Below are 17,151 nucleotides of genomic sequence, written 5' to 3' on the forward strand. Positions count from 1 at the left end.
CCTCAGACCCCGGGAACAAAGTTTGTCTTTTCTTGTTCCAAATCCACTCAATTATCCAGACCGGTCTAAACATTCCCGGAGCCCCACATTCCATCCTCTCATTCCCTTCCCTCTTTCCCTGCGTTTTTCCATTCCTCCGGCTTTCCCTTCGGAGAGGAAATATGTGTGTTGTGGAGTTCACAGCTTGGAGGGCCGTAAAAGATGAATGTACTTTGAGCTTCAAAGACCTTTTGGAACTGGTTTTCGGGGCCTAAACACACTCTATAACGGCGCTCTCTGCGTGAACATCGCATAACATCCGCTTACACACATCTAGTGATTCCTTAGTGTTCCAGAACCTGCTGAGTGTGTGTGTGTGTGTGTGCATCTCAAACGTCTCCATACTGCAGAAAATGAGCTTCTTCCTCAGTCTTTCTGTCTTGTTTTCCAGCACAAATATCTAAAAGATTTTGACTGAAAATATTACGTTTTCATTTTTAGAATTTTTTTACTTCATCGGAATGTTACGGAACTTGGTAAAAGTTTTGGCACTTGCTATGTGAACACACACACACACACACAACATCATGGACATGATTCGAAAAGGTTAAATGGTCCTGAAAGAAACAGTCACACTTGTGTTGTTCGCACATTGGAAATGAATGGGAAACGAAGTTCCTCTAGTGGAAGCGTTTGGTACTGCAGCCGAACACACTCTCACTGAAAGCTCGTTTTCTGAGATATCAACCTCAAATTTTTAACACAACTTGTTTAGATTTATGGTCATATAAAAATTTTAAATAGTATTTTTGCAACACAAAATTTACTGGACATTACAATAACATTTACTGGAGAAGCAGAATGTCTCTTTATTGAAGCTCACTAGGTTTCATTACTGTGCTAAAGATTTACCATCGTATCTATGGTTTACATTAGAACACACTGTTATCTACATTCATTGTTGTTACTATTGTAAAACCAGGGTGAGAAGCTGGTCTTCCTGCTATAATAAACTTCATAAACTCCTGGCTTTACTGGGAGTGAGACGTTCAAGTGGAGCGTGTGATTTCATGATTTCATTCTGTTTTCTCAGGAACTATTCTGAACAAAACTCATTGAGAATCCAGACTGTAAACAGCTCCGATTCCACCGGATCGTCTATGGAATGTCATCAGGATAAACACTTTCTCCTTACAGTCGGAGGAAGCACATGTCATGGCTAAAGTATGTCTCTGATCCAGTGTAAACGGTGAAACCTCATCATGAGGCGAATATTCCACTCGGTTAAACACCGATTATTAGTGGCAAGCATCAGTAATACTATTGTTTGTTCTTAAGCATTATCATTAGGTAGGCTGTTTCTGCTAGGAGAGTTTTTCCTGAACACCCTTTCACCCCACCATATAGCAACACCCTGACAACCATTCAGAGCCCCTTAGCAACCACATAGAAATGGCTTAGTAACCGCTCAGAACACTCTAGTATCACAGCAATTAGTTTTGTGGGCTTTCAGGATCCGTTAGCAACACTTAGCAATGGCCTAGTAACCAGCCAGACCACCCTAGCAACGACCTAGTAACCACCCAGAACACCCTAGTATCATAGCAGTTAGTTTTCTGGGCTTTTAGGAACCCTTAGCAACCACCTAGCAACGGCCTAGTAGCCACCCAACTATTTTCCACCTAGTAGCCACCCAACTATTTTCTCGCAACGGCCTAGTAACCACCCAGAACACCCTAGTATCATAGCAGTTAGTTTTCTGGGCTTTTAGGACCCCTTAGCAACCACTTAGCAACGGCCTATTAGCCACCCAGACTACTCTACTCAAGCAGCAGCCTAGTGACCACCCAGACCACCCTAGCAATGACCCAGTAACCACCCAGAACACCCTAGTATCATAGCAGATAGTTTTCTGGGCTTTTAGGCCCCCTTAGCAACCACCTAGCAACGGCCTAGTAGCCACCCAGACTACTCTACTCAAGCAACAGCCTAGTGACCACCCAGACCACCCTAGCAATGACCCAGTAACCACCCAGAACACCCTAGTATCATAGCACTTATTTTCACTTATCTTTCCAGAACCCCTTAGCAACCAACTAGCAATGGCATAGTAACCACCCAGACAACACTAGCAATTAGTAATTAACCACCTAGACCACCCTAGCAACGACCTATAACCACCCAGTACACCCTGGTATCATAGCAGTTAGTTTTATGGGCTTTTAGAACCCCTTAGCAACCACCTAGCAATGGCCTAGTAGCCACCCAGACCACCCTTGAAACAATCTAGTAACCACCCAGAACACCCTAGTATCATTGTTGTTATTGTGTTGCCTTTCAGAATCCCTTAGCAACCATCTAACAACAGCCTAGTAACCACCCAGACAACTTTAGCAACGACCTAGTAACCACCCAGACCACCCTAGCAACGACCTAGTAACAACCCAAAACACCCTCGTATCATAGCAGTTAGTTTTCTGGGCTTTTAGAAGCGCTAAGCAACCACCTAGCAACAGCCTAGTAACCACCCGGTACTAAAAAAACCCCATAATAACATGACATGACTCTTCGATTTATGAATTAGAGTCGGTCTTACAGATGTTAAAGGGACAGGTGACCCAAAACAGAAAATCTGTCTTCATTTGCTCACCCTCATGTCTTTGTTTTTGTCATTCTTGGATGAACTGTCCTTTTATTAAATTAGTGGCTTAAGTAGTCTAAAATAGCCATAATAAAAGAAGCCCACATCAGCTTATCGCCGGCTAGCAAAAAAACAAAACAGCCTATAAATCAAAGTACTGAAGGACATTTGGATTGTTTTGCCACTGAAACGACAGCGCTGGTCCTGGGAGAGTCGAGTGTGATTTTAGTAGCAGTTCACACACAGGAAATGACATCGCATAGTCTCAGTGAACTATGAGAGGAAAAGCCACAGAGCAAACAAGGGCCGAAAACCTGGATAACATCTCTCTGATCCGAGAGAACTTCCACACCGGAGGTAAAATAAACATAACGCGTTACGTAATGTAGAAATATGGAGGGGCTTGAGCCACTGAGTCATGTGTTCGTAATCAATCGCACTTCCAAGAGCCCTGGAAGAAAGTGGAAAATATTATGTTTGCCATTACAACATGGCGGCGGACACAAATGAAAAACGCTCTTGTAATGGTTCCTGGATGTGTAATTCCAGAATAGAAAAATGAGAACACAATGACAGCACTGTTTCCTAAAAGCCCCGCACCCGAACAGATGTCAACCCTTCATGAGCTCACGTTCTCACTGGACACTTCATTTCACCTCAAACACTGGGGGAAACTCAACGTAGGCCACTAGAAAATAACAACTGGTATCACTGGACGTACAGTAGCACCAAAAAGCCCTTAGCAACCAGACAGATTAGTAATTTCCCAGAACTTTCTAGCATCATAGCAGTTATTTTCCTAGTCTTTCAGAACCCCTTAGCAACAGCCTAATAACCAGTCAGAACACCCTAGCAACATGCAACATCTAGTAACCACCAGAACATCCTAGAAACACTTAGCAACACCTAGTTACCACTCAGAACATCCTAGCAACGCCTTGTAGACATCCAAAACTTCCTAGAAACGCCTAGCAACACCTAGTAACCACTCATAATGCCATAGCAACACCTAGTAACCACCCAGAACATCCTAGCAACGCCTAGTAACCACCCAGAACACCATAGCAACAACTAGAACATCCTGGCAACACCTAGTAACCACCCAGAACACCCTAGCAACACCTAGTAACCACCCAGAACATACTAGCAACGCCTAGTAACCACCCAGAACATAGTAGCAATGCCTAGTAACCACCTAGATCCATATTGAGAAAATTATGACTTATATCACCTGACATACAGTGGCCTTAAAAAATATTTGAACAGCTGAAGAATATCACACATAAAATGTCAAACAGACACTACAAATCAAAAACAAATCAGAGAAGCAGCTCACCTTTTATTAGCCAATCAGGAACACTCTCTGCCCGTCAGTCATTTTGCTCATGCATAAAAAGCAAGTGGCGTATCAAACAAAGAAGTTTGGTTTCAAATGATAAACAATAGTGAAAAAAAAGATAGTTTAAACTAATTTCTGATGCTGATAAACCAAGCGGTTTGGGTTTTTAAAGCCATTTGACTATATAAAGAGCATCTTTCACCACTGAGAGCCATTTAAAAGCATTTACGTATTCTGGCAAATTATTATTTGCTAATAGTCAATAGTAAAAGCCAATCAGCATTACCATGATGTCATTTTCCAGCATTTACAGCTCAGGTGATTGGCTCAGAAATTGACATGCTCCTCAACAAATACGCTCTGCACACTTCCCAAGCCACATGCGTCAACTGTTGGTCAGCTAACAGTGTCTGGAACATGGGAACTAGTTTCTGGCTGGTCATTAAAAAATAAAACATCACACCATGTTTCATCCAAAACAGCTTGACCAGCTTCAGATGGTGTGGTTCTGGTCCAAGATGGTCTACAAGCCAATTCAGATTCTAATAAAAGTGCTATCATGTTCTAAAACTGGATTTTCCAGCAGAGGTATCAACTATTTTGCTTGATTCAAATGTTATACATGTGATTTTACCCAGTCATGGTAACCAGCAGTGCTGGGGGAAATGCATTACAAGTTATGTAATCAGATTACTTTTTTAAGTAACTAGTAAAGTTACGCATTACCTTTAAAATTTACAACAAAAAATCTCAGTTACTTTTTCAAATAAGTACAGCAAGTTACTTTGTTTTCCCATTTATTGACTGACAGCTCTCCTGTCCTCATGTCGTGTGTGTGTGTGTGTGTGTGTGTGAACATGATGGTTACTGTAGTTCTAGACTAAATGTGAGCGTGCATTTACTCATCTCACTTGCACAATTTTTTTTCAATATTCCTCAAAATGAATAAAATCAGTTAAATGCAAAATCACACTATGCAAAACTCCAATAATTAAATATGTTAAATAAAACAAAAAAATATGTGCATGAATTTAATCTCACTTTATTGACCAATGTACTTTATATTGACTACTAAAAATGACTTTTTATTTATTTTATTTTATTTATATTATATTTATATTTATACTCTGTTTTTATTGGTGAACTATGTGTTTCAATTTTGGTGTGAAAGGGTCTTTACATTTATAAAGTGCCCAAAAATAGCACTTTTTGTTATAAAATGCCCAGCCCATGAGAGAAAAAGTGATGCAAAAGTAATGTAACGCATGACTTTTCTTAAAGACAAACTACATAATGCAACTAGTTACTTTTTACATTTTTACTTTTTAGGGAGTAATGCAATATTGTAATGCATTACTTTTCAAAGTAACTTTCCCCAACACTGGTAACATAAGATTGTGTCAAACACTCTCACAGATCATCTTTACTGCAATGACACAGCACATCACCATCTAGTGTCGCAATCTGGGAAAAATCAGCTAAAACCAGTGAAACCACAGGGATTTCGATCTCAATGAACAGATCAGATGCATTTTCATACACAAGACTGATCAGAAGAAAACAACACACATGCAACCCAGTGTAAAGAATACTGTGGCCACAAGCACTGTCCATAAAGACGTTGAAGTAAACCATACCTGAGATATGAGAAGAATCTGACTCCAGGTGCCAAGCGTTCTCCATCAGGACGTCTCAGTGTCCACACACTTCTGCTCTCCGAGAGCCTGTGGAAAGAGCTATTCAGTGCACAATTGTACATTCCTTTGCTCTCACACTCGGTTTGGTTTGTGCATCCAAGAACTTCTAATCTCTGATTTTCGGTGGAATGCCACTTATTTGGAATCTCAGAGAAAAACAGTGCACTTTTTTTTTTCTTTTTTTTTTTTTTTACATCTTATGTGGAAAACTGGATGCCTGTTGCACTTTTTCTTTCAGTTTGTGATGGACAGACTGCATGCATATTAAATTAGCTGGAGGAATTTCCTCCACGGAGAGCATATGTAGGGACGCTTTAAGCTGTCAGGAATGCTTTGTGGTTGGATAACTCCAGCAGAAATGTTAATAATGCAAGCTACTGCCCAGACCAAATATGGTAATATTGTTACGTCTGGAATCAGGCTCCACATCTGGAACCACTTAGAGCTGTTGAGTCAAGAGAGAGGAGCGAGCGGAGCCAAAAATAGAAGCCGTAAAGTTTGAGTTTAGATCGTCTCTAAACGCGCACAGAATAGGGTGCATGATGGCATAGACGAGTTTTTAAGCATTTGTATTTCTAAAATGGATGTCTGAATATTGATACAATTCCCCAAAGCGCGTAGCTGATCTGAACAAGGGAACGCGCGCGTGCCGTGGATTAATTTATGGTTGAGGCGCGCGCGTAACGCCATTAATAGACCCCTGGGGGCGACCAAATATTTCTAAGCCGAGTAATAAGGCTAATAACTTTTACATGACGTTAGCCAAAATAAAGCAGGTTAGTAAGATGATGTTGGTGACATAATACTTAAAATTAACCCCCCAAACACACACACACAAACACACCAAAAAAGTCGTTTTAAAAACTTTAAGTTACCGCACAGGTTGCTTTTATAGGAGAATGCGTTACATTATTTATAATGGTTAGCTAGGGGTAGCAAACAGAAATGTTGAACCTCAACATAAATAAAATTCTTTTAAAATGAATGGAATAAATCGCACACTTAATAAACCCACAGAACTACAGCTATCTGTCTCCTTAAAAAGCAAAACAAAATAGCTTCTTTACACATTTGAATATGCTACCAGAACGCTTTATTTAGATAAATAATATATGGTTTCTTTAGGCATTAACTTTACGCAAATCCAAAAAGGAAGCGTGAATAGCAGAGAAAGAGAGAGAGAAGGGGGAAGAGAAATATAGAGGGGGAAACAGTAAAAAATGTGTTCAGTGAGAGGGGAAAATTCATTTAAGTGAGAGAGAGAGAGAAAAAAAGAAGAAAGTTAGACAGGGTGGTGCTTAGCTCGGATGGAAAACGCGCCAAGAAACATTCCTCGCATTCCTTCGGAACAGTTCAGCGATGGTGACGTCAGGCTCCACTGGTGTATAAAAGAGGCGTCGCGCGCGTCTTCATTCTCAGAGCGCGAACGCCTTCAGACGCACGAGCACTAACCGAGAACGCGACGCGACGCGACGAGTCAGCGCACCGCGACCTTACACGAGCGAGGACTTTAACTGTTCGTTTGATACAACAATCTACAGTACACAGAGAAGCGAAGATGTTTGCTTGGGCTGTTATCGTCATCCTTATTGGGCACTTTAGTGTGGTAAGTTACTTTCATTCGACTCGTTTGTTTGCTTATTATAGAAGTTATATGATATCCAAATGAGTGTTAACCCATTCATTGGAGAATCAGTTTTCTGAGTTTCACAAACTCACTGTAAAAAGTGTTCAGTTCACTTACTTCATTTTTTTAGTAAACCCGTTGCCTTAAAATTAGTAAGTAAATACACTTAATGCTCACTTGAAGAAATTAAGTTATGTGAACTTGACAATTCCTTATTACTTACTTTTTTCGATTAAGCATTAAGTTTATTTACTTAAAAAATGAGGAAACCCGTTGCCTTTAACTTATTAAGTAAATAAACATGCTTACTTGAAAAAATTAAGTTATGTGAACTTGACAATTCCTCATTAGTTATTTTTTTAAGTTATTTACTTAAAATAGCATGAAGTTATTTACTTAAAATAAATTGAGGAAACCTGTTGCCTTAAAATTATTAAGTCAACTGATCACTTTTTACAGTGTAGACATTAAACCATAGACATTGAAAGGGAACATCCACACATTTTATGTTTTTTTCCCCAGTGGGTTTTCACATATGGTTATTGACTTGAAAGTCACTAAAGTGTCCTGTTTTTTCCGCTCAGGTTTTCTCCAGCTGCCCAGTGCCATGTTCATGCCCACAGGAGCTTCCCAAATGCACTCCTGGAGTCAGTCTGGTCTCGGATGGCTGCGGTTGTTGTAAAGTGTGTGCCAGACAACTGAACGAAGACTGTAGCAAGACCGAGCCGTGCGACCACACCAAGGGTCTGGAGTGCAACTTCGGGGCCAGCCACGGGGCCACCAGAGGCATCTGCCGAGGTATGTTTCTCATTACGCTTGGTAAAAGACACTGAATGGAAAGCATGTGTGGATAGGAGGGGGGAGTTTTGCATGTGGAATGTGAGCATTAGATTTAAAATATACCTTTCGTTTTCTCTCACAGCCAAATCTGAGGGAAGACCGTGCGAGTACAACAGCAGGATCTACCAGAACGGGGAGAGTTTCCAGCCTAACTGCAAACACCAGTGCACTTGCATTGACGGGGCAGTGGGATGCATCCCGCTTTGCCCGCAAGAGCTTTCCCTTCCCACTTTGGGATGCGCCAATCCCAGGCTTGTCAAAGTGCCAGGGCAATGCTGCGAGGAGTGGGTCTGCGACAGTGGGAAGCATCGGGAATCCAGCGACAAGTTTGGCAACGATCCAATGGTTGACGACTCCGAGAGCGACCTCACCAACAAGAACGAGCTCATCTCCATCGTGAAGGCTGGACTCAAATCTTTACCTGGTAAGATCTTTAACACTCATCCGTCCCTCGGGTCATTGTGACCCGGATTTTTTTTTCATTGTGTTCATCGGAGGGGTCTTTAGTCCCACTTGAACATTGGATTGGCATACGCGATTTGCATGCGAATCAAGTTTTAAACAGCACTTTGTTTATTCGCAGCATTCCGATCTCAGCCGGAATCCCGTCAGTTTGAGAAGTGCATAGTTCAGACCACACCCTGGTCCCAATGCTCCAAGACCTGCGGCACGGGAATCTCCACCAGGATAACCAACAACAACAGCGACTGCAAACTGGTGAAGGAAACCCGGATCTGCGAAGTCCGTCCGTGCAGCCAATCACCATACACCAGCCTTAAGGTAAGCAACGCCACTTCAATAACACGAACACACTGCATCGTAGGGCTGGGACCATCGATCATCGCGATTCGTGGATCGATTCCAATATCTTCCGAATGCATCGCCATTCTCTCTTGAACCGATTCTGAGCGTAGTTTTTTAACAGCAGATGGCGCTCTAGGCTAGTTTTTAACCACATGCTCAATGTACTCTCACCTCAGAAGTCTTTTATGATGCAAGATAACTGCAAACACCCTTGTAATTCGCTTCAACCTTTTCAAACTTTATGAATGATTATTTTATAGAAGGTTCAAGTGGTGTGTGTGTAAGTAAGGCATTGGAAGCAAGCAGAGTACGGATGTTTCCAAAGCATCTGCTCTTAAAAACTAAGCTCAGAGTCGATTCGAGAGAGAATTGCGATGCATTCAGAAAATCAAAACTAACTTTATCTGGACAATAACTTTATTCTAGAGCTGCTGTAAAGCCAAAACAATCTCTGTTACTGTAATTTCATATTATCACCGTAAAGCTGCTTTGAAACAGTCTATATTGGTAAAAGCGCTGTATAAAATGAAGGTGACTAATCCTTGCGTCCTCCAACAGAAAGGAAAGAAATGCAACCGAACCAAGAAGTCGATGCAGCCGGTGAAGTTCTCTTACGCCGGATGCTCCAGTCTGAAGAAGTATCGGCCCAGATTCTGCGGCTCGTGTGTGGACGGCCGGTGTTGTAGCCCCCAGCAAACCCGAACCATCCGAGTCAAGTTTCGCTGCGAGGACGGCGAGACCTTCAACAAGAACGTCATGATGATCGAGTCCTGCAAGTGCACCTATAACTGCGCCCAAGGCAACGACGCCACCTACCCCTTCTACAGACTCTTCAACGACATCCACAAGTTCAGAGACTGAGCGGAAGGGAATCCCCATCCCGACACCCGATGGGGGGGGGGGCATGTCCGCCGGCCAATCGACTCCTCTTGTAACTAGATTCCCACGGAATTGACCCTTCGCAGGGAGTTTGATTGACAGGCGATCTGACCAATCATAATCCGCCATCCGCCATGTTTGTCCGACAAAGCAGTCAGTAGAATAACGTCGGAGGATTTGAACTTGAAAAGCGGAGTGTACTGACGTCTTTCCACGGTTAAAACAACATTCCTTCTGATGTTCATTCATGTTTATTTGATGCTATAAATGAACTAGAAGGAAGAGATGATCGGTTCACGAGCGGCTTTAACTGAGCGATCCGTCAGACACATTAAAGAGCCACAAAACCGTATTTATTGTTGAAATTTCGTTAAAAAATGACCAAATTTGAAAGTAAGTACCCTGGTCTGTCCTGTGTGTCAGTGTGTTGTCAGTGTCCTCTCTGCTCCGCGATGTATTTTTCACTGCGTGAGAACATGGTGTGTGTGTGTGAGAGAGGCGTGGCTTGTCGGACATAGCAACAGTAACTCAAGGGGGCGGGTCTTTGCGAATGGTCAATTACGGACTTACATTACGGGGACTTTGAAGTGCACTGTTTGCTGAGGCCGCGTCAGCATTTTGGAAAAGACTCGCTCCACACTGGAGCGCTACGTTTTATAGCTTCGTTACGGAGCAACCTGTAAAAGATGTAAATATTGCAATTCCTGATGTATATGTTGATGTCTAAATACAAAACATGAACCAAACTGTAGACTTGTGTGTGTGTGTGTGTGTGTGTGTGTATGTGTGTATTCCCAATTGTAGATATGCACATGCAAAAAACGTACAACTGGTAGACTATGAACCTAGTCAAGGTTGAGTTTGTCCACGGTCACACACTCCCTCCTGGTGTGGGCGAACGCATCCTCAGTGTTTGGCAGCTAATGGAATCCAACTCCACGACATGATCAGAAAAGGTTGAATGAATGTTTTATTGTTGTTATTAATATTATTTATCACAAATGTAGCTCTTTTATTTGAACATTGTCATACTGGAATAAAGTGTAAAATGATCTAATTTTATATGTTACAAATAAAAGATTTATTTATGAACTGAACACCTCGAGTTGAGTCCTTGAATGCTCATGGAAAGATGTTGAAACATGCAAGAATTGAGAGACAATCCTTGATTGAATGAAGGGATGGTTATATAACAACACATTCCCTCTCTCGCTCTCTCTCTCTCTCTCTTTATCTCTGTTGAATGGAATGCTATTGGGGAACTGTGAGACTCTACTTGCTTCCTACAATAAAACCTGAGACTCTCGCTCATTTAGTTCCTTCAAGAAAACAATTAAGAGACCCAGCAATAGCAGAAACCATGGAGCTACGCCCAGAATCTAGAGTGCTTTTCCAAACGGAGCTCCAGTCTGTGTTTACAGGAGCTTTCAGAGCTAAAACATCACATGGAAGAGGCGGTCTTAATGGTTTAACGTTTTATATAACTCCTCAACAAGCCACTCATGCACTTGTTGTTTAGACACCGCACATGGGTTTAATGAATATCGATCTTATCTTCGACCTGAGACTTTTATGACGCCCGTAATCATGCATTATGTAGGCCAGATCCGCAGGGCATCTGTCCATCTTCCCTGCACTGCAGAAAATGCGTTTGGAAACAAGACAAAAGCATTTTTTTGCAGCGTGTCTCTAAACCCATTTCATCTGGAGTGATATATTTCCAGTGAGGTTTGATCCAGGTGAAGGAAATCCAGCTGAGGAATGCAGACACGCTGATGGTCGGCAGATGTTGGAAAGTATTTGGGAGCAGCGTGTTCGGTTTGGGCCTTTCTGCTAAAAATATGCCACTTCTGAAAGAACAGAGATCCTGTCCTAGAGCAAGCTGGGTATTATGACATCCCGACGGACATCGGGAACACAAACGGATGGTTATATCACGCACCATGGAGACCTTTAAGCAGTTTTTATCTGAGCAGGACAGAGCTCCAGACGTTTCCTCGAGATATGACGATGCAGACAACTAAAAAAAGGACTAAAATTATAAAAACAAATAAGACTGATAACACAGCTGACGGTGATGAAGTCAAATGGAATGAACACGGTCATTTCAATGGTTTTCCACTTGGCATCATGAATGCAGTCATTTGTTATGCAATCTTTAATTTATGAAACAGCTTCGATAAACTTGCATGCACTTTATGACAAATACAGGTTTTATGGTCCATTAAGAAGAGAAGGTTAACTAGTCTCCTGTCCTCTTCAAATGTGTCTCTCATTGGGGTTTTACCTGTCCGTCATTTCACTGATGACCCCTAGTGGCCAAATACAGAGCTGCCGAAGGTTTTAAAATTCTGTCATTATTTACTAATCATGTGGTTCTATGCATTTCTGTATGCAAGAAATTTTGAGAGCCCATCAACTTTGGAGCTCATTGACTTTCATTGCACGGTTTTCAAAATATTTCTTTAAGGTTTTGATCAACATACACTTAAAAATAAAGGTTCCAAAAGAGGGTTATCGCAGCAAAGCCATAGAACCACCTGTTTGAGTTTCCCAAAGAACCTTTTGGTGAAAAGTTCCTAAAAGAACCATTAGTGCAAAGAATATTTCAATCTTTAGAACCATTCTTCGTGGAACCATTGATGCCAATAAAGAACCTTTATTTTTATTTCTTGTTTTTGTTTTAAAGGACCAGTCCAGCAAAAAAAATGAAAATTCTGTCATTATTTACTAATCATGTGGTTCCTGTACCTGTGTGCATTTCTTCTGCGAACACAAAATACATTTGAAGTCCAGCAACATTGGAGCCCGTTGACTTTCATTGCACGGTTTCAAAGGTTTTGATCAACAAACGCTTGAAAATTAAGGTTCCAAAAGTGGGTTTTCACAGTAAAGCCATAGAACCACCAGTTTGAGTTTCCAGAGAACCCTTAAAAGAACCATTAGTGCAAAGAATCTTTCAATCTTAAGAACCATTTTCCACTACAAAGAACATTTTGTGCAATGGAAAAGTTCCATGGATGTTAAAGGTTCTTCGTGGAACCATCGATTCCCATAAAAAACTTTATTTTTAAGAGTAAACAATAACAAAATGTTCATTTTTTGGGTCAAAAATGGTGCATCTGAACACTAAAAGTAACAGAACATTTCACACATTTGGAAATATCATATCCATGTGTCTCGAGAACATGCTGGAGAGAGTTTGTGTACGATGATGAACAGCTCGAGTGAGACTAAACGGGTGTGTGAGACACGCTGCCAAAGAGAGAGAGTTTGGGGAATAGTCACTATTAGAGCGCTTAACTAGCCCTGACACACACCTCATCTCACACAGGCGCTGGATGTAAGCAATGACGACATGCCGCAGACAGCGTTACATAAGCGCTAATGATGAACTTAACGAAAATCAGCCAGCGCTCCAGAGAAGGCGTCAGCGGAGAGGCAAAAACGTGTGTTTATCTGCTCAAACAAAGCTCTCTTTGATGGCGAAATGAAGCGTTAGTGTTGCTGTCTGTGGAAAAGGCTTCGAGAGCCAGGTTCAGCACTGCAAAAAATGCTTTTCTTACTCAGTGTTTTTGTCTTGTTTCCAGTCCAAATATGCAAAAATTCTTAAATCAAGATGCATTTACTAGATGAGTAAAATGATATAAGATATTATGTCCTGTTTTCTGGGGGAATTAATCAAAATGAAGTGAGTTGATGCTTAAAAAAAGCTAAATTATCTGCCAATGGGGTCAGAAAAATAATCTTAATTCAAACAGAAACAACATTATTTTTCTCCCCATTGGCAGATCATTTTGCTTTTTTTAAGCATCAACTCACTTCATTTTGATTTATTTCCCCAGAAAACAGGACATAATATCTTTTGTCATTTTACTACTTTAGTAAATGCATCTTGATTTAAGAAATATTTGATGTTTGGACTGGAAACAAGACAGAAATACTGAGTAAAAGCTGTGCGGGGAGGCAAAAACGTGTGTTTATCTGCTGAAACAAAGCGCTGTTTGACGGGGAAATGAAGCGTTAGTGCTGCTGTGTGTGGAAAAGGGTTCGAGAGCCAGGTTGAGATGATCCCCGGCTGTTTTCTTGCGCAGAAACATGAACAGAAACACATGGATTTAACTCCACAGTGACGTGAGATTACTTAGAAATGCTCGTAACAACTACAGGCCTGCCAAGCTTCAACTGAAGTGACCAGCTCTGGCTTCATGTGATGCACCAAAATGGTTTAGTATAGTGATAAAATGAGGATATACACTCACTGCTGTTCAAGAGTTTGGGAACAGCAGGGTTTCTTTAAACACATTAAAATGTTAGAGAAGATTCTTTTTCAAATAAATGCTGTTCTTTGAAAACGCTGTTCATCAAAAATGGTTTGCACAAAAATCAAGAGCATCAAAACTGTTTTCAACATTGATAATAATCATAAGTGTGATAATCATCATATGATAATGATTTCTGAAGGATCATGTGACACTGAAGACTGGAGTAATGATGCTGAAAATACAGCTTTGATCACAGGAATAAATTACAATTTACTATGTATTGCTATTTTAAATTATAATAATATTTCACTGTTTTTACTGTATTTTTGATCACAAAAATGCAGTCTTGGTGAGTATAAGACTTTCAAAAAACGTTATAAAATATTACCAACCCCAACATATTGAATGCTAGTGTAGTTTGCAGATCCACGAAGGATATTCAGAGCTCAAATAGCAAGTAAACGAGATAAATGGCAAACAGTGGATGGTTGCGTAACTCGGTCAAAATAAACTGTAATGTGTCAGTTAGTTCTGGATTGATGATCACACACTGCAAAAAATACTTTCCTTACTTAGTATTTTTGTCTTGTTTCCAGTCCAAATATCAAAAAAATCCTAAATCAAGATGCATTTACTAGATGAGAAAAATAATTTTAATTCAGACAGAAACAACATTATTTTTCTGACCCCATTGGCAGATCATTTTGCTTATTTTAAGCAAAAACTCACTTCATTTTTATTTATTTCCCCAGAAAACAGGACATAATATCTTATGCCATTTTTCTCATCTAGTAAATGCATCTTGATTTAAGAAATGTTTGATATTTGGACTGGAAACAAGACAAAAATACTGAGTAAGAAAAGCATTTTTCGTCAAAACAAACAGACAATATGTGCTTTATATGAAGGGCAGCTGCACAGATCATACTCATATTGGGCAAGAACACGCGCTTATTATTATTAAACAACAGACGAGTCCAAGAACGATGATCTCCAGCAAAAACAATGACTATTAGAGCAACTTATGCAAGAAATGCAACTGAAACATCTGGCCAGGTAAATGATACTAGATCATTATTGGATGTTAGAATCACAGCTACACAAATATAATAATACTTGAACTCAAGTACAGTAATACTGACGGTTGATCAAAGACCACTATTAAGACAAACAGACTTGTCTAAAGACATTCCCAGCATGCATCTGATTTTCGAAAGCAATGTGAGTCAGCAAATGCAATTACTAGAGATGAACGATATATCGGCCACCGTATCGGTATCGGCCGATATATGCTCATTTTTAATGTTATCGTTATCGGCCTGATAAGAAAATTTGTCAGATTTATTAAAGCTGTTAAATAATGTATTACTTCCTTCAGCTGAGACTCTTCAGATGCGACTGTTCAACATGATGGCTTTAAATTGCTTGAAATATGATTGGAATCATTTCAAATAAGGAAAATACAGTTTTGTGCCGTGATATCGGCTTCATAAAATTATAATGAGAACATTATTATTGTGTTTTGGGACGTGGCTTTTAATGATGAGACTTTTGTTTTTGTGATCAGGCTATCAGAAAGTATATACAAATTTGGATTCAGATTTATCGGCCAATATATCGGTTATCGGCTTTCAAATATAAAGAATTATCGGTTATCGGCCAAAATGTTCACTTCGATGCGTCTCTAGTTGAAATGCTTTAAAAAGCGTTGGCTTTCTGCACAAAATTAAGCTCTGCTCTGGTGTAGATCTTCCTTTGCCGATTAACTACAGCTTTTCTTTAAAAGTTAATCTAGAAAACGGTGTGGATAATAACGAATTATCGGTATCAGCCAAAATGTTTCGGTGCATCTCTAGCAATTACACACGACGCAAAGCCCAAACACATATCTGAGAAACTGAATTACAAGTTGAAAACCACATAAACTTCTCATGTTTCCACAAGACCTTCAAACAATCTGTTCATGTTTGTTTGGGATTCTTTGCAGGATTGTATAATTCTTCTGGCAAACAAACGGTCACAGAGATACGAGTTTACACTGAGACGACAGAATATCTCTGGTCCGAATGAATGCTTTCAGGACCCAATGTACTAGAAAACAAAAGTTGGCCTGTCTGAGACTGATGGTGTGGTTCATCGCCTGTTCTCGATAACACTCGTTCAGGAAAACCACTCGACAGCGGGATGTACTCATCACAATCTGTGGTGATCGTTTCAGCGTAAAACAGCTTAATCTCACCCGTGACGGGCAGAACACACTCTCATCGCTCTAAAGACACACATCCGGTGCACACACACATCGTTCTGGAGTCCACAGATAGAAAACATCACCGGCTCATGCCCTCAAATACACTAATAAACACATTACGTCAACCTGAAGTCTAAAAGGACACTATTTACTTTCTTAACTCATGTTCTGGTCTTATTTTAAAGGATTTATGAGTGCACGTTATTCATAATGAATATAAAAATCATAATGAAACTACTTTCATCTTTTTGAGCTGACATTATATTTCAGCCACATCATATGATCAATTCCTCTTGGAGAAAATCAAGTCCTGTTATTCTGAAATAAAACTAAAACTAGAGATGCACACTGATACTACAGTTCTCCGTCCGATAGTGTGACTTTCTCAAGGCGAGACACTACAGGCACTTCATGCATCATTTAACTGTGAGGTTTTGGCCTGTTTGGCGTTTCATAGAGTTGTTTTAAACTAGTGGAAAGAAAACATCCAAAATAGACATTTAATACACATACAATTTACACATTTACACATTATTTTATTGCACTTTATCCATTTGCATCTGTAGATTTCAATTACGCTACATATCTTTAAAGAGTTTGTCCTCCACTTCAGCTGCAGTTATGAACACTAGAATTTAGAGATTTATTCCTGTCTATATTCTGAAGGTTTTTACTGAAGGGTTTGTTCATATATCATTCGCCTGGTTTTATACAACAATTTATTCCTAAAAATTGTGAAAATTAAAATTAAAAATTAATTTTTTTATTTTCTGATTTATGCAGTGAGAAAAAGAGAAATCCAAAATCCCCTCTGTAAAAACCTTTAACTGTA

General features: G+C 40.1%; 2 protein-coding genes across 2 annotated transcripts in view; one reads left to right on the forward strand and one right to left on the reverse strand.

The window, feature by feature from the left end:
* ddah1 (dimethylarginine dimethylaminohydrolase 1) overlaps positions 1-5,980 on the reverse strand; it is a 74,965-nt gene extending 68,985 nt beyond the window's left edge. The window contains exon 1 of the mRNA XM_084099329.1: positions 5,597-5,980. The gene's annotated coding sequence lies outside the window, so the exon portion shown is untranslated. The remainder of the gene's footprint in view (positions 1-5,596) is intronic.
* A 1,011-nt stretch (positions 5,981-6,991) lies between these two features.
* On the forward strand, positions 6,992-10,903 carry ccn1 (cellular communication network factor 1). Its single transcript, XM_084099982.1, has 5 exons — positions 6,992-7,262; positions 7,868-8,081; positions 8,206-8,547; positions 8,707-8,903; positions 9,486-10,903. The coding sequence occupies exons 1-5, from the start codon at positions 7,215-7,217 to the stop codon at positions 9,786-9,788; spliced, it is 1,104 nt and encodes a 367-aa protein (XP_083956108.1). The 5' UTR covers positions 6,992-7,214; the 3' UTR covers positions 9,789-10,903.
* Positions 10,904-17,151: the final 6,248 nt, after the last annotated feature.

The sequence above is a fragment of the Abramis brama genome, assembly GCF_963993115.1.
Source record: "Abramis brama genome assembly, chromosome: 22".
Classification (NCBI taxonomy): domain Eukaryota; kingdom Metazoa; phylum Chordata; class Actinopteri; order Cypriniformes; family Leuciscidae; genus Abramis; species Abramis brama.